The sequence below is a fragment of the Actinia tenebrosa genome, unplaced genomic scaffold (genome assembly GCF_029948245.1).
Source record: "Actinia tenebrosa isolate PJP-AT-01 unplaced genomic scaffold, QUT_ActTen_1.0 PGA_scaffold12__29_contigs__length_12842862, whole genome shotgun sequence".
Classification (NCBI taxonomy): Eukaryota; Metazoa; Cnidaria; class Anthozoa; order Actiniaria; family Actiniidae; genus Actinia; species Actinia tenebrosa.
This window is the reverse complement of record NW_028292572.1, coordinates 8,932,029-8,948,881: the sequence shown is the minus strand read 5'-3', so window position 1 is coordinate 8,948,881 and position 16,853 is coordinate 8,932,029. Positions and strand designations below refer to the sequence as shown.

At 36.0% G+C, this 16,853-nt stretch overlaps 4 protein-coding genes across 4 annotated transcripts; 2 read left to right on the top strand and 2 right to left on the bottom strand.

The window, feature by feature from the left end:
• Positions 1-139: 139 nt before the first annotated feature.
• On the top strand, positions 140-4,130 carry LOC116286210 (uncharacterized). Its single transcript, XM_031696229.2, has 5 exons — positions 140-425; positions 595-688; positions 1,120-1,234; positions 2,444-2,561; positions 3,071-4,130. Exons 1-5 carry the CDS (start codon positions 294-296, stop codon positions 3,302-3,304), a joined length of 693 nt encoding a protein of 230 aa, XP_031552089.2. The 5' UTR covers positions 140-293; the 3' UTR covers positions 3,305-4,130.
• Positions 4,131-4,495: 365 nt separating this feature from the next.
• LOC116290791 (protein phosphatase 1 regulatory subunit 3B-B) lies at positions 4,496-6,367 on the bottom strand. The gene has a single exon (XM_031697930.2). It carries the CDS (start codon positions 6,090-6,092, stop codon positions 5,424-5,426), a length of 669 nt encoding a protein of 222 aa, XP_031553790.1. The 5' UTR covers positions 6,093-6,367; the 3' UTR covers positions 4,496-5,423.
• Positions 6,368-7,477: 1,110 nt separating this feature from the next.
• LOC116290608 (DNA replication complex GINS protein SLD5) lies at positions 7,478-12,257 on the bottom strand. Its single transcript, XM_089028025.1, has 8 exons — positions 12,039-12,257; positions 11,651-11,737; positions 10,411-10,470; positions 9,698-9,751; positions 9,357-9,454; positions 9,146-9,234; positions 8,666-8,741; positions 7,478-7,794 (listed from the first exon to the last, which is right to left on the bottom strand). The coding sequence occupies exons 1-8, from the start codon at positions 12,147-12,149 to the stop codon at positions 7,698-7,700; spliced, it is 672 nt and encodes a 223-aa protein (XP_088884151.1). The 5' UTR covers positions 12,150-12,257; the 3' UTR covers positions 7,478-7,697.
• Positions 12,258-12,524: 267 nt separating this feature from the next.
• LOC148912216 (putative caffeoyl-CoA O-methyltransferase 1) lies at positions 12,525-16,845 on the top strand. Its single transcript, XM_089028024.1, has 6 exons — positions 12,525-12,770; positions 13,907-14,015; positions 14,849-14,970; positions 15,508-15,562; positions 15,736-15,869; positions 16,578-16,845. The coding sequence occupies exons 1-6, from the start codon at positions 12,549-12,551 to the stop codon at positions 16,731-16,733; spliced, it is 798 nt and encodes a 265-aa protein (XP_088884150.1). The 5' UTR covers positions 12,525-12,548; the 3' UTR covers positions 16,734-16,845.
• The last annotated feature ends 8 nt before the right edge of the window (positions 16,846-16,853 follow it).

Below are 16,853 nucleotides of genomic sequence, written 5' to 3'. Positions count from 1 at the left end.
ACTATACAGCCAAGAAGTGGATCTCTTTTTAAGTGGATAAGAAGGGTTTGGCAAAAAAATGGGAATCCTGTGTGCTTTTCTTCTCACCAGTTCTCGCTCGTCCATATGTAATCAGGCAACCCACCAATCGGTGCATACATCAAAAACAAAATGGCGGAGACCCAGTGCTGAAAAAAAAATTATATGAAAAATATATAAGACGATAACTCTAATTGTAGTTTCTGTTGAAAAGGAAGGATAAATTATTGTTTTAAAATTACCCAAGGCTATATAGATGTTATGATTAATGTCATATGCTTGGTAGGGGACTTTTTTTACTAATGTACACAGCAGTTGCTCCTCCGAAACAAACAGACGATCGTGTAAACAAGAAAGTTACAGAGGAAGGAGGCCCACCGGCTGGCGTCTCAGAAAATAACTGGAAGGTGATTTACGTCAGACAATCAAATTTTCCTTTGTACATGTGTATAACTCTGAAATTATAAACTAATGTTAAGCTTTTAAGATAATGATGCTTCCCCCTTCAACAAAGAAAAACGCACGTGGCTCGACTATGGTTGTTTTTTTCTTACTTGTTTTTCAATACATGATTAGAAATTCCAGGAACTAAAGAAACGTAGAGAACAATGCTGTAAAAAATCAAAAGAGAAGAGAAAGAAGGAACGAAGAAAAAATGTGATTAAACCCGGTTAGTGAAGATAATATTATTCCTAATTTGCTATAGCTAAATTAAAACTGAACTTTCTTTTCTGAGTAATATTGCCTATACAGAAGAACCCCAGTTCTATGCACCCACCTGTTTCTAACAGAAGTTTCCTCCCTTTTATGAGGTTCCCCCTCTTTCCCTCGACTGATTATGATATACTGTAACCCCCTCCCCTCCTCTCCCCTCCCCAATTATGAGCCCACCCAAGCTCAAGGCTTATAACTGGGATTTGACAGTATTCACATAGTGTTGCAAATGACAATCTCAAATCTAATTTCTGTGGTTACACTTTAATTTTTCTTTAATTTTTACACTAACTTTAATTGTTCCATCCAACTTAGTATGCAACTAGTCTCACTATCAGTAACATCAGTATAAATGTCAAAGACAATAAATGCAAAATTTGATTTCAGTTTCTTCGCAGGCAAGTCAAGAAGAACTAACAATCCTCACAGAATATGGTGTTCCCTCTACCTCCAGTAGTAGTAGTAAAACATGTAATGAAGATGACACACCAGGAAACAACAGGCAAGTCATTCCAATTATTAATTTTATTATGGCAGTATGCTGAATCATTACATTTTGAAAATATAGAATAGTATAACTATAAAAAGCATACCCAGGGCAATTGATCTGGGACATTTCTTTTTAGTTTCAAAATTGAATGGAATATTACCTTCTTGAGCAACAGATTTTGAACTATGGATCATTTGAAAGCCTCCTCTCTCCCCCCTTACAGTCTCTGGTAACCCTAAAAATATTTCACACCAACCCAAAATGTTCTATTGGAAATGGCAGCAGGGCTGTCAACTCTCCCGGATAAACCGGGAGTCTCCAGATTTTGGACCGTATCTCCCGGTCTCCAGATTAGAGTATCAAATCTCCCTGGATAATCCCCGAAGCTGACCATTTCTTGTCTTGTGAGATTAGACTTTCACAACCATAAAATTCCAATTATTTCATGTTGTTTGTGTCATTTTACATCGCTAACAAAATAAAAACGTTCATCATCATAAACTGTTCTTACAAGCAGGCCATTGTAATATAAGCGATAATCTGATTGGTCAGAAATAAACCAATCACATCAAATGTTACAAAGCGAAAGACGTCTTTTCGCAGCGCTTTTTGACACGCTGTGACGCCATGTCCCTTCCCTATCAATTCTCCAGATTTGAATATCTCTGGGGTTGACAGCCCTGTGGCAGTGAATGCTATTAACAAAAGGTGCAACAATATGAAATTCCCCAAACTTTAACTGCACGTTTTTCTGGCATAATTTCTGGTGGGGACATTAATATTTAGATATTAACATAATACATTTCTAGCTTAGTAAAGCAACATCAGCTTGCAACACAAAACCTTCGCCATTTTGAAATAGCTGTATAACCATGAGAAATAATAGGGGGAATAACACCAGGCCTGTTGCCAGTGGTGGTTTTGATGGTTCCAAGGAACCCCACCCTCTCCCCCTATACAAAAAAAAAAAAGCAATATAAGGCAACCAAGATTGGTAGAAAAATGAACCACCCTCAGTGCCTACACTTCATACTATCTATTATGCTTGTAAATTGCATAAAAGCAATCTGTCATTCACAACTCAATGTAAAGCGCCTTTGATTATATTCATATAGAAAGGGTGCTATATATAAATCATCAAATCAAATCATCATCTCCCCTTTTTAGGTTTTCTTGCGATGGGCCTGAATACACTGATTGCTCTTTCTTAACTAACCTTAGGTACAGGAAGACTGAAAAGATAGAAAATGAAGCCAAGTGGAGAGACCTAAAACAGTATTTATATTTACCTCATAATTCTGGTTTGGAGAGTGCAGAAAAATTTATTTTGAAAAAACAGGTAAGCTTCTTGGATTCAATCATGTGCCGAATCATGTAGACAAGTATTGAAGAACTATTTTAATAAAGTTGGTTTATTTTGTTTATTTATTGTCAAAAATTCCACATTAGAGCTCATAAGCTTGGGCATGTTTTCCCATTTCAGTCCACGTCATACTTTTGGGAATAAGATTCCTTGTTTGAGTTCAAGTATGTACCTCTGTTAATCAACGGAATGATGCTCTAGGGAACGACAGATGGTCTGAAATGGGAAAACGATATGCTCAAGCTAATATAAAAAGGTCTATTGTCTCAGGATATGCCCTTTACATTATATCGTCAGTTAAATGTTATCACAATCAATATCCCTGGCTCACTTTGGTTTGCTCAGTTAACAAGCACCAATGGTATTGTCATCCTAATGGGGGGAAATGTATAAAAAGAACTTCTTGTACTGACAATTTGTATGAGTGGAGGGGAAAGGCTTTCCCTTTGTCTGTACATGTATTCATCCTGTCTTAATCCTCTCAGACTGAAGAGCAAATAGACAAGGCCATTGCAAAAAGGCAATTTGAAAAGGCTGAATTGTTAAGTGAAAAGCTTTCAACTCAAGACTTTGTGGTCAAAGTGGCCAGTGCTGTTGAAGGGAGAAACTTTGCTAAGAGAAGAAGCGAGGAACAAAGTAGGACACAGGAAAAAAAGAAAGCTAAACTTCACTGGGGATTTGAACAAAAGCAAAGATGGGAAAGCAAAGGGAACATGTGAAATGGAAATTTCATTTTGAAAGAAAAAATCCAAATGTCTACAATCCTGCCAAGTATTTTTGAAGTGATTTCCCCCGTAGATCAGAATTCAGTCTGGAATCTAAATACGAGGGCATATACATGGCACATTCACCAAGGGTTTAGGTAAAAAAAGAAAGAAAAGAAAGAGTATTTACATGCCAATTAATTGGCCAACTTGAAAATTTACAGACAAACATGGCAAGCTGCTTGTCAGATGCTTTTAAACAATCCAACTTACTAAGGTATTTATAGGTAATTTTCATGTATTTCTTGTCTTGAAATTATTTATTAAAGTGCCTATGACACCTAATTCAACATTTTCAGCATTGATTCTAAATGAAGTGAAAAGTTGAATAGTAAAATATCATTGATTTGAGTGATGCATCTTGGAGATATCAAGGTTTATACTCCCAATATGTTAATGATGTGCAGGTAACCTCAAAGGTAGTTGACAGCTTTGGAGAGTGGCCGCTTACGAGAGAGTTTTTTACAGAGTCTATATGGGAAACAAAACAGGAAAATTCAAAAGGTGGTTAATTACGGGAGACTGTTGCTTACGAGAGTGGTTGTTCAAAGAGAGTCGACTGTATTTCAGTTTATCTGCCATCACATGGAAATCAAAACACTGATTACTATAAGAAATTTTTTTTACTCCTTTTTTTTCTTCTTCTTTAATCCTAAGACAATGATGTTTTATACAGGATATTTTACTGCCCCAGAAAAGTTTTGTATATTTAATAATGCCTCCTTTGACGTAATAACATTAACATATTGGAAGTAAAAACCTTTATATATCCAAGATGCATCACCATTAAACCATTAAAATATTTTACTATTCAACTTTTTACTTCATTTAGAATCAATGCTGAAATTTTTGAGTTAGGTGTCATAGGCACTTTAAGTTTGTGGTTAGAGTGTAAACATGATATCCACGAAATGGAAAAAATATATTAATAATTAATAGTAATTTGTATTAAATCAAAAACAACTTAAAATTTTAGCGCAAACTAAACATTTCAGTACTGTTTCACAGGCTTCGTGTGAGCAGTCCAAGTAGCATGCACTATTATATTTAGTATACTGCAAATTATTAATGCTATACAGATAAGGATTTTAGTCATTTTCAAAAACCAAAAAAAAAACATCAATGAAATATTGATTGCTCCAGACAAAAATGTAAACACTTCATTTACTTTCAAGTGCCAGGTCCAAAGTCCTGGGAATACCCAGACATCTTAATGTCATATGTACGTCATTCTTCTATGACTATTATATAGGGAAGCACGGTTGGCATAGCAGTGAGAGTGCTTGTCTCTCATCAATGCGCCCCAGGTTTGATGTTGTATTTTAGTAGAGATCTAATGGAAAAGATGTTTACTAATGTGCAGTGGAAAATGTTTTTGAAAGGTTTCACAACTCACTCTCTTTACAGATTTCTTACCAATGGCACAGTTTTAACTTAAATATCAATGATATTTTTTTTTTAAATCTTTGAAGTGCAACGGCTAGACTGAAGGAAGAACGTAAGTATGCTTTACAATGACGGAGTAAACAAGGGTCACAGATATTTTTATAATGATTATGGTTATTTATAATTAGTGTCATATAGTGGTTGCAGGGTTAACCCTTTTATGAAATACCTTATTTATTTTCAATTTTTGTTTTCAAATTTGCAGTAAATCACATACACAATTCGATAAATCTAACTATTTCATTACAAATTTTTACATCTTTTGCCTGATGATAATGTAAACAAACTGCCACGTCCAAGGCAAGTCCGTCACTTATTAGCATAATATCAATAAAGTTGTCACTGCTGCTTGGAAACCCCTTAGTACGGTGTTAGTAATGTGAAACTTAGAGCTTCTCCGTAATGTTAACAATAAAACTTATTCGGAAAAAGGAGCAGGTGTTTCTCTATTTTTTTCGTATAAATTTGTTCTAAAAAAATACAACTTCCTTTTACTGAACTCTTTCTTTATGTTCATTAAGACTTTAGCTTATTAATTACGGTTGTAATTAATTTTATATCTAAGCTTTAAATATTACGAAAGTCTATATTTCATTTTTATTTTCGGTGAACGAGTCAATACATTATGTCACATCCAGAAACCAGTAAATCTGCTGCACTGAAAAATGTCAAATAGATCTCGACTTTTCAAAAACTGCCTTGATCCGTACCACATAATCCTGAAATTGTCACCATAGTTATTGTCCCAAAACTTATGTCCAAGTACTTCGTAGCATATTGCAAATTCGATTTTGAAGTCTTTTTCCAAGTCATTTGGGATTACTAGTACAAAGGAGAAGGTATCTGTAGTTCCACTGTTCGAGCCATAGACATATTCTGCAGTTATGTCCGAATAACTTTGCCAGCTGTCCTTGGTATATCGAATAAACACCTTCTTTTCGTAGTCTATGTTCTGAACTTTTACGCTCCCTGAAATGCTGTAATCTCGAATTGTAATGCTTTCCAAAGCCACGCTTTGTTTTTCTAAAGTGTCAATTAATTTTTTCCCGCAGAGAGGTTGAATAAAGTTCAGAAGACGAGCCCGGTCGACTCTTTCTCTTTCGAAAAAAGTTGGTCTAATAGCAATTTTCCGGTGGTAAGAACGAGGTGCTGTATCACGGTAATAGCAAACATCGACCAGTGAAAGTCCTAAAGTATCTGCAAAGTGTACTTTCTTGTCTTTTCTTCCTTCATTGAGATTTGAATCGCTTTTAGCTGTGCCAAGAATATTCGTTTTTACCTTTGTCGAAGCAGGCATTGATTAGATGGCGTGAGTTTTTAGACCAAGTAGTACTTGAAAAAGCGGAAAATATTAAACTAAGGTTTGCAGTCATGCAAAATGATAGCGCTTCACTGACGTTTCATAAGAACCTATGGTAGAAAAACTTACATACAGCATTTGAACGAAAGAAGCAATGGCATCTAACTTGGAAGGAAAAGAAACTTATGAAATAACCCTCCCAGCGCCACGAAGCTATAAACTTTTTTTGGTCTCGTTGATCGATCGTCTACAATCACACCATGAACCACCAATAGTGCACGTGAACTTCATATTATTGACCAATCAGCGACGAGTACCAGCCTGCTGTTCATGTGCGACCTGTGTACAGTATAACGTGGGTGACTCGTGCACGGGAGAGTGCTAGTGGCCAGTTCTCGTCTGCGTCTAGCTATTATTATCGACAAAATGTTCTGCCATATACTAAATCTGAATAAATCGATGGACAAAGGGAATTAAAATTTTAAAGCGTATCCTAAAAGACGCCAAAACTCAGAGCTCGTGTGATTAAGTCAATGGACTAACTACTTCACCATAGTTAGTGGAGGAGACTGGACCCCCCTCTACGACCTGGTAGTAGTGCGTGCACATTCTAAGTTGAAGGGTCAAATCTTTCATCCAAAAACTAGCATTATCATGCCTACTTATCATTTGGGGGGGGGGGGGGGTGGATTAATTTATTATGCACGCGACAGGGCAATAGATGCACGTGAAAAGAATGATCGTACGAGCACAAAAGTACCTATCAATTTTGTAGGAGTTAAGGGCAAACAATGCCCGCCATGCTCAGTCATTCATGTACATTTATATCGTTAAAAAGTCATAAGGGACCGTATCCGATCGTTCCAAGCAAGTTGAGGACCATTCGATACGAAAATCGAGACATTGGTTTCTCTCCGAACTTTTAATCGAAAGTTTTAGTTTTGTTCTGAACTCCTATTGAGACGTGAATACAGTAACTGTTTCAACTTGAAGGCCAAAACAGAACCTGTTTGTTTGACAAGGGAGGTATACCATAGCAAGCAAAAACAAAAAAAAAAAAAAAAAAAACACAGGAAGCCCATACAAGCTTTGAGAACTGAATGATGTAATTTAACGAAAGAAAAAAGCAATAAAAGCTAATATTTACTCACATGAAGTGTTGTTTACGTCGCTTTTGTTCTTTAGTAGTGATTTCGAGCCATTTTAGAGATTTTTTAGAATCTTCCCTTCCCCTCTTTTATTATTATTTTCTTTCGTTAAATCACATTCAGTTCTCAAAGCTTGTATGGGCTTCCTGTGGTAATATTTGGAGTGGGGCTTGTCAATGTTGTTTCTTTACTTCATAAAGCATAATTTAATTTGAATTATGTGTACAAGAGATGTTATGTAAAGGAAAGAACAATTTTTGCTTATTTATTTACGTCTATCCCCCACTCTAAATCTGAGAATTTAAAAAATTCCAAACTTTGGAAAAATATTAAGTGGAAACCACACCCCACCTCTCTTAATTCAAAACCCCTAATTTTGGCAACATTTCTAGGTGCCCTATCTACTTAGTCCCTCCCCTGCAATCTGATAAATAAACCAAATTTTTATAAACCTTTAAATAAGAGCAACGCTACCATTGGCTAGCAAGGGTGCAATAGCACTGTATCTCATGATATGCTGGGCTCCCTTCTCTAAGTCCACTGGATCCTCCCTGATAACAAGAAAAGTCCAATAGGTAAATAGCAATTTTAGGCATTATTGTACCCAGACCCTTCTCGCCAAAAAAATCAAAGGCTCTACTTATACACAAACCAGAATACATCCGATAATACGGGTACATGCCGATTCTACTCTGGAACAGGGTATATAAAATTGCTCTCAATCTGGAACAGGGTATATGAAATCACGCTCTCTCCTCTCTGGAACAGGTCTTTCAGCAATCTTGCTCTGGAACAGGGTATGAATTTCAGCGATTTTTACTCTGGGACAGGGTCAGGGTTCGGAGGGCTCAGCAGCACATTCCTACCCTAAACGGGCAAGAGTACCCCCCCCCTCCCTGGGCCAGATTGTAAGTCGTCAGATATGCGCATGCTCCACATATTATTCCGACTTCTGGTATAAATTCAAACCGTCTTTTTTTCTTAAAAAAAAAAAAAAAAAAAAAAACAAGCTCATTTATAACTGTGATTAACATTCATAACAGTCTTTGATTAACATTCTGAAACATAAGCAATTTAGAGAGACCCTAGATTTGAACAGCAAAGTATTCTACTACTATACAATTATTATGACACAAGGGTTGGCAATTAGCAAACATAACCATTTATGCTTTCCTGGGTTAAACATAGCAAAAACGTAGTAGGTTTATAGATGATGCAAGGGACTATTTAGCACAGTATTGATAAGGGGTGGCTTTAACATAAGGTTTGGGAAAGGGGTTACAAAACTACAAAAGATAAAATATTTTTGAATAGCATGTGTTCAAATAATTTATCCAGCCGATTTAATAAAATTATAAATAATATAGTACTCACTACTATCCCTCCATAATGCAATAATCACAGTACATGGATCATACTTACTCTGGATCAACCATTACTTGATTTTGCTCTTCTAAAACAGTCAGAAATATATAACTGTCAAGATCTGGTCTGGGAACTGAAAAAAAGAAAGAATTTTTGAGTAAGAAAAAAATTCTCATTCCAAATAATAACATACATGTAGCTATATAAAAGGGTGAAGGCTAAGAGTTATTAAGGGAGACACGCATATATGGTTTGGCATGAACACTCCTGCCAAATCTACATGGAGTGAAACAATTTGCTAGTTTCAAAAGGGCTTATTTTATCTGAAAAAAAGACATTATTTGCCATGGTACAATGTTTTCCATTAAAAAGGTTTCCTCCTTGTGTGACTCCCAAGAGTATCATTTCTTGTTTTACTAATGTAAGGAATTAATGTGAGAAGAAACATAAATTTGAATAGGTCAAACAAAGAATTGATTCATACTCCCCACCTTCTTCACCCAAAATCATCTAACTTGATGGTTATGAAAAACTCACCAGATTTTTTACGATCTATACTTTGCATGTTGGGGGGCATGTGCTGTAAACATAGGGTTTTGAATAGACCTTCCATGTTGTCTGCGAACCTAAGTAAATGGCAATATGCATTAGACAAATTATCAACAATAAGAAACAAGCTTGAAAACATGGAAACATTGAGAGTATTGATCTGGAAATGCAAGCCAAAATCAATTGTTGAGGCACTCACTCTTTTGCATACTGGAATTCCTCAGCCGAGAGTCTAGCAGGTTCATCAGCATCTCTTGCTGCTTCTTGCTCCAAAATGTGAATAACATTTTTTTCTATCTGTAAAAAAGGACCACAAATTAACTCAACGAGGTTTATGGTAAACAAAAAAAAGACAACAAAATTTAAAACACTGAATTTTAAGCCCAAAATTGTATTGAACTCTGAGACAAACTCTAGGCTAAACTATGCCCGTGCATTGTAACAGATTGAATTAGTATTTATTTCAGCAGTCTGGGTTTTGCAGGAGGCGAAAAAACAAGCAAAAAGGAATAAATGGAAGATAAAAGATAAGTACTTCACCTTTTGAAGCCTTGTTCGGAGAAAGCTACTTAATACATATCGTATTCTATCAATCTAAGTAAAGACAGAACACAAATAATTAGAAACAGACAAGAAGAAAAGAGTAGATTAATTGAGTAATAATGGAGTAATTGTCCAAGCATTACTCCTTTCTCTTATACAGCTATTTCAAAAAACCTTTAAGGGGCAAATGACTATAGGTAATAAGCGATAGGTGATGAGGTAATTCCAAGATCCAAGAATAGCTGGAATTAATTACTGGGGTTATCTATTATTATTCTTGTCATTATCACATAGCTTGTTACTGTATATTAGTGCTTTTCGTAGTCAACGAAAGCATTTAAAACACCTTAATTATTTGTGTTTCGATTTATACTTCTTTACATTAAGATATGAAGAAATTACATGATATCTTCATGACACCACTGGTAAGAATCTTAGAAATCGCACTAAGTAGAAATCCACTAAAATTGTATTTCATCAATAATGAATTATATATTAAACAGAATATTACCGGGCTACTTGGAGACATGGATTTTATCTTCTCGTGTTGAGAATGCCTTACTCATTCCCTGTAGAGTACTAGTAACATAAGACCTCAACACTCGAAGATAAAATCTGTATCTCTGAACAGCCATGTAAATATCCTCTATAAGATTCCTACTTCAAAAATATTGCACATACAAATTACAAGACAATTCAAATGTTTTTACCTCCAACTTGTGAAGAACACCAACTAAATCTCCTTTTTTAACACTTTGTAAATTTTCCTCCTGATTGATATTTACATGTAAAAAGATATGGTTGTTTCAAAATATATCCCTTGCTCTTCCAATGAGTGGGATAGAAATTTCTAAGTCAGATTTCATAGCATCATATAAAAAGGTGAGACTCTTGGAGTCTCTCCCCTTAGAAAATCACCATTTCACATGCATACTGCATACAATACACCGTTCTCATAATGACTGACGAGCGCACGAAAATGAGGTCACCCAGTCATCTTGCAAGGCAGAGCAAGGCTGTTCATTCAAAATAAAGGTGGATAGTGCGAATTCAGGTCAAAACAAAAGGTCAATTTCTATACTTTTCATCTAAAAACGAGTTGCATGTGCTTTTATATGTTTTATTGTGAACTAATGTCATTAGTCAGACTGGGTGACTTCGTTTTTTCGTGCACTTGTCAGCCATTATGAGAGCGGTGTATAAGGAAGGGGGAGGATCAACTTTGGCATTGGTCATACAAAATTAATGAAATAAGTAGTGGTAGTACATGTAGTACTATAAATAAATATGTAGTAATGATAACAATAGCAATGCACCAGTCAAAGTAAACCCTGAACTCCCCCCCACCCCAGGATATATGTGGGGATTAGTACTGGATTAGACTAAAACTTACAAATGCCCCACCATATGCGAAGAACGTTGTGGTAAATAGCAAAAAAAGACCTACCTTGGGACAACTAAATTTGCTTAGCAACATATTTTTATAATTACTTGTTTCTATCAGAAAGTAAAATGCAGTGACCCAAAATTTTCTGCTGGAACAATGGCAACCATCTGGGAATTTACAAAACAAATCTTCACCTAATGCCCCACATTCCTTCGGCATGGATGACAAATGTGCGATTCCCCTTCATAGTCATGACCCAAAAAGCTGCTAAAAAGGTAACAAATTGTCACCAAATCCACACAGATCCCGGGGTGGGGCGTCAGGGGTTTACTTTGAGTGGTGCATAATCTTAAAGTAGTATATGATGAAGAAAATGAAATTCACTTGTCCCATCTCAGTATCTTCATTATTTCCTTGAGTATTGTCATAGTTTACCAGCGAAACTTTGAGATAATGTAAAGGGGGGTGGGATAACAGCCAAGTGAGCTGTAACTAGGTATGGTGGGATTTGATGAGACATTCCAGTGGGCTTGGGAAGCCTGTGGTATAAGTTCCACACTTACCATTGATTTTATTTGTTCTACCATGCATTCTACTAGATCTGACTTGCTTTCCAACAGCTCTGGTGCAAATTTTTCATTTATCCAAGCCTACATATTAAGGGCATGAAAGGACTTTAATTCTAAATTAATTTAATTTATTTCGTTTCCTACCCCCTCTCTACTTTACAAAGTTTGTTTTTGCTTCTGTTTTCCTGTACAAATATCAGTAAGCTCACTACTATCGTTAGCCTCTTGCCCCATTATTAAATACACCCCTCTCAAATGCTTAAACTTTTCTTTTTCAAAAACCAAATACTGCTTTTAATTATACTTCCAAAGTTTTAAATTATTATAAAAGAATACGACTTAATTGTGAGTTGATTTAATAAGTTAAGTTAATAGTCTTTACCTCTTCCAATTTTTCAAGAACTTCGGCAGCTGTTACTTCAATTTCTTCATCGCTTTCTGCATCTTCTTCAAGTCCACTTCCTTGAACGTGCTCAAAAGTATTTGTATCCATCCTTAACTATAAGCCGAGGAACTTATAACTGATAAACTTATCTAAAAAGATTCACAAAGACGAAAATGTTCCGCCATTTTATTTTTCTTCCCTATTTCCCGCCAAAAAGATTTTCATTCTCAGTTTCTCCCGGTCGCATCCTCATCACAGGAAACCGAAAGTTCGATAAATCGTATTTCAGTTGATATTAATCATTTTTACTGAAAAAAAGGTTTGTATTATTTATGATGAATTCGTTGAGCTCATTTTTTCTCAAAGGAAGCAAGAAAAAAAGGGGCGAGGGGGGCGAGGGGGCTGAGGTATGTATGAGACCGGAGGTTTGGGACCCTTGGCTTGGGCTGCCTGTGGGGAAACAGTTGTGAGCACGTGATTCACGAAAGGATCAGGGTACTGATCAAAATGGCTTCGTTTGGCGATAATAAGTTTGTGATTTGTGCCGGTGTGGCCGGAGTTTTAGGAGCAGGAGTCTTAGGTTATGTGTTGGGAAGAAGAGGCAAGATGCTGTCTGCAGAGCAATATTTTAATGTCAAAAGCCACTACGACGAAGGGAAAAATCCGGTCATGAATTACGTCCTTCAACATTCTTTGAGGGAACCACAACCCTTGAGAAAGCTGAAAGAGGTACACTTGTTTTGGAATATAACGGCTTGAAACAAAGTTCCAATCGATCGATGTACAAAGTAACATTTTGATATATGCATGAGAACGGTGGGTTTACTTGGGTCGGGGGAAAGCAACAAAGAACCCCTGCGATGCAGAGCAGGGGCACCCGAAACTCATAAGGGGGCTACTCCCCTTATAAGTTTCTGGTAGAGGGGAACATTAGAAAAAGTTATTAAATACACCAGGAGTAATTACTAGTAATCAATGGAAATCGATTAATTAATGGTTACAGTAATTGATTAACACTGTAAAGTGTTTTAATTTATTATCATCTACTTTCATCGATTACACAAATTTGCTACTCATGATTACCATTAATTGATTTATTAGCATCGATTATTATCGATTTTCGTTTATCATGATTTCACTGGGTTTCTTTAACCTTGAACTCCCTAAAAAAACTTGATTTAAATAAATCAAATAAGAGTGTGATGCATTGTACACTTCAAGCAGAGCCCGGGAGGTACTCTTGCCCGTTTAGGGTAGGGATGTGCCGCTGAGCCCTCTGAACCCTGACCCTGTTCCAGAGTAAAAATCGCTGAAATTCATACCCTGTTCCAGAGCAAGATCACTGAAAACCCTGTTCCAGAGAGGAGAGAGCATGATTTCATATACCCTGTTCCAGAGTGAGCGCAATTTTATAAACCCTGTCCCAGAGTAGAATCGCTGAAAACCATACCCTGTTTGGCGGCACGTACCCGTATAGAGAATATAGGGGAGTACCCCCCCCCCCCCCCCAGGAAGCAGAGGTTATTAATACAGCAGTAGAGAGTTTTAGATTGAATGTTTTTCTTCCCGCAAACGGCAAACGTGACCACGTGTTCATCGTTTCCTGTATTTTACTTTACCTTTTACAAAAATTCTCACTGCAAACAAATATTCTTTTGTTTTTCTACTACTTGGATTCTTTTGCAAGTCCTTTTCAGTAATGTAAAATACTTTTTCACTGGTCAACTGACGTTTGCCGTGAATGTAAATCTAAAACTCTCTGTTGACCAAAACTCCTAGAGGGAAGCCATCAAATAGGGAATATGGTCTGCCGGTGACAAATAAATCCAGATCCATAATTTGATCATCTTTTTTTTTATGGTCAGGAAACATTGAAGTATGGGGTGAGAACCAGAATGCTTGGTGCAGCAGAAGAATCTCAGCTTTTTAGAGTTTTGTTTTCAATAATGAACGTCAGAAAAGTAATAGAAATTGGTGAGTAAAAAATTTTTTTTTAAAATAAATAATAATAATAATAATAATGGGTCCTTAATATATAGCCCATTTGAAATATGTCAATGCACTTCACATAAATAACCAGTGGAGGATTTTACAGGCTGCGTATTAGTATAGGAAATCGCACGATCTCGAGTACAATTTGGAAATTAATAGACACGAGTAATGTTTTGAAAGTTCTTGTAATTGCACGAGCCTTTAGGCGAGTACAATTAAAGAACTTTCAAAACATTACGAGTGTCTATTAATTCCAAATTGTACGAGAAGATTGTGTGATTTTTTGTTTATAGTTCACTCAACAAAATTTCAGTAAAAAATGCGAAGCGACGCCGTTCATCTTTGTCTATTTGGCGGCCGATTTCCAGTCCATCGTGCAACTGAAATGCATAAAAAAGATTAGTTCTTACGGCTTTAAAATCTTATTTATGCTTTTTAAATACAAAATGATAGAAAATAATTGTTTTGACATTGTTTTGGTCGTGTTGCCATAGCGACTTAATTCGGTACTCCTACGGAGTACAATTAACGCTGTAATTGTACTCCTCTCGACCAATCAGAGTCGAGTAATTTTGTTGAGTGTACTATAAAGGCGCTAATGGCAGCTGTGCGGCTTACAATCATGAGTGTGAAATGTTAATAGATTAGTATTATGCCTCCAAATTGTGATAGGCTGTTGAACAGGGAGAAAATCCCCTACTCTTACACGAATAATTCAACAGGGGGAACATTTTGGGGAACATTTTTGGGGACTTCAATATTGAACATAAGAAAAGCAAAAAAGATAACACTGAATGGTCGTCTTGATTTTTTAGGAGTCTATACTGGTTACAATACTTTAAATTTTGCTCTGGGTATTCCTGCTGATGGAAAAGTTATTGCATGTGACATAACTGATAAATATTTTAATGCGGTTGGAAAGCAAGTGCTCGAGGAGGTGAGGATGTCCCATCTTTAGTTATAAATATTAGCCCCTAATGCAGGGTAAAATGTTTTAAAGTGCACCCCATCCTGTTACAATACTTTCAGAATTGATTCTACATAAAGTGAATAGTTGAATGGTGAAATATTTCTTCATTTGAATGTTGGGTAATGAAGGTTTATACTTCTGATATGTTACTGACTGTGACATCACCCCAGGCTTTTGAGTGTACTTGTTTTAATTTTTAATCGGGGGTTAATAGGTGCAGTTTAAGGAAAATAAAACTGCCAAATAATTATTATGTTTATCATAAAATGATAAGTCATACTTGGTACAGGCTGTTTAGGATTCTTCTACAACTAGACACTATTTAAATGAAGTGATTTATGTTATACTGTATGATGAAAGTGGACATTTCACATTTCACCAAAATTTTGAAAATGGCCAAACCATTTTCATGAAATCACCCATTACCACCCTGCTTATGAAGTTATTATTACAGTATGAACATTATAGCATTTCTTGTAACTCTTTTTATTGACTGGTCTACAGGCAGGAGTTGAGGACAAAGTTGACTTGCGCATTCAATCTGCTATCCAAACCCTCGGTAATATGCTGTATATGAAATGTGAATTAAGTACTATATTTTCATGTGCTGCACCTTGAACCCTTGACTACTGTTGCTACAGTATGTCCTATTGCCTAACATTCTAGCAAGAATAACTTGGAAAATTCATACTTCAAAATTTTCAAACTTTTTGATTTGATTTTGAATTGCAGATGAATTGATCGCCAATGGGGAGGCAGGAACTTATGACTTTGTTTTTATTGATGCTGATAAAGTTAATTACAGTGTCTACTATGAGAAGTCTCTCCAATTGGTGAGGAAAGGAGGCGTGATTGCTGTTGATAATGTAAGTAAGATTTATTTAGTCAATCTTGTTTTTCAAGTTAATGGTACATGTAGCATGGTTAAGATTTTGAAGTTATCAAATAACAAACTTTACACTTCAGTTTATAAACCCAGTACAATATACACTGTGTTGCCTAGTTTCCATCAGGCATCTTTCAATAGTAACATAAAAAAACATGTTCTCATTACATTGCCAAAGGAAGCCCACTAGAGTTATAGATTAGAGTTTAAGGGTTGAAGTTGCCCGCAGAGGAGACTAAGTGTTGCCTACATATGCATGTTGTCTACAAACTTTTAAGATTGCAAGCTTTAGAAATAGAGCTCCAAAGATCCCTAAGAATTTTCTCTTATTGTGCACAGTCTGGATTCAATCATATCTGATCCAGCTGGTCAAATAAAAAACATGAGGATAGCCATTGTGCAATATTACTTACCATATATTTTACATGCTGTTTCTGATGTCACCAAAACCCTAAACTTCTAAAAATATAATTCCATTACATTACTGGCCTTTGGTTGTTACTTAGTTGTTCATGCAATTTCAATAATTCCCCTCCCCTCCCCCTCTCTTCCCTAATCCCCTTGTCCCAGTCCCCCCAACATCAGAGGGCAGCTATATATATGCAGGTTTTCATCTAATAAGCAAAACTTTCAAATCCTTATTTTGAATATTATTGTCTGTAAACTAAAGTGCTTTCTTCAAAACTAGGTACTTTGGTCTGGTAAAGTGATTCAAGATCCTTCCACAATGGATGAAGACACAAAGGCTATTCATGAACTGAACATGAAGATTCACAAAGATGGCCGGGTCAATTTGGTTATGCTGCCTTTTGCAGATGGTGTCACCCTAGCCACAAAAAACTAAAGGAAAAACTATGTAGGGATATGAAATAAAAAATAATTATCAGTGTAATAATTGATCATAATAATTATTAGGTGCCTGGATGTCTTAAATATTAAAAGAGATTATTCATCTATATTAATC

Coding starts and splice junctions, on each gene's coding strand:
- LOC116286210 (XM_031696229.2), top strand. CDS start 294: ATGCTTGGTAGGGGACTTTTTTTACTAATGTACACAGCAGTTGCTCCT. Junction 426..594: donor TCTCAGAAAATAACTGGAAG/GTGATTTACGTC, acceptor ATACATGATTAG/AAATTCCAGGAACTAAAGAA. Junction 1,235..2,443: donor GACACACCAGGAAACAACAG/GCAAGTCATTCC, acceptor AACTAACCTTAG/GTACAGGAAGACTGAAAAGA.
- LOC116290791 (XM_031697930.2), bottom strand. CDS start 6,092: ATGCCTGCTTCGACAAAGGTAAAAACGAATATTCTTGGCACAGCTAAA.
- LOC116290608 (XM_089028025.1), bottom strand. CDS start 12,149: ATGGATACAAATACTTTTGAGCACGTTCAAGGAAGTGGACTTGAAGAA. Junction 9,752..10,410: donor GTGTTCTTCACAAGTTGGAG/GTAAAAACATTT, acceptor GTCTTTACTTAG/ATTGATAGAATACGATATGT. Junction 9,455..9,697: donor TCCGAACAAGGCTTCAAAAG/GTGAAGTACTTA, acceptor CCTTTTTTACAG/ATAGAAAAAAATGTTATTCA.
- LOC148912216 (XM_089028024.1), top strand. CDS start 12,549: ATGGCTTCGTTTGGCGATAATAAGTTTGTGATTTGTGCCGGTGTGGCC. Junction 12,771..13,906: donor CCTTGAGAAAGCTGAAAGAG/GTACACTTGTTT, acceptor TTTTATGGTCAG/GAAACATTGAAGTATGGGGT. Junction 15,563..15,735: donor ATCTGCTATCCAAACCCTCG/GTAATATGCTGT, acceptor TTTGAATTGCAG/ATGAATTGATCGCCAATGGG.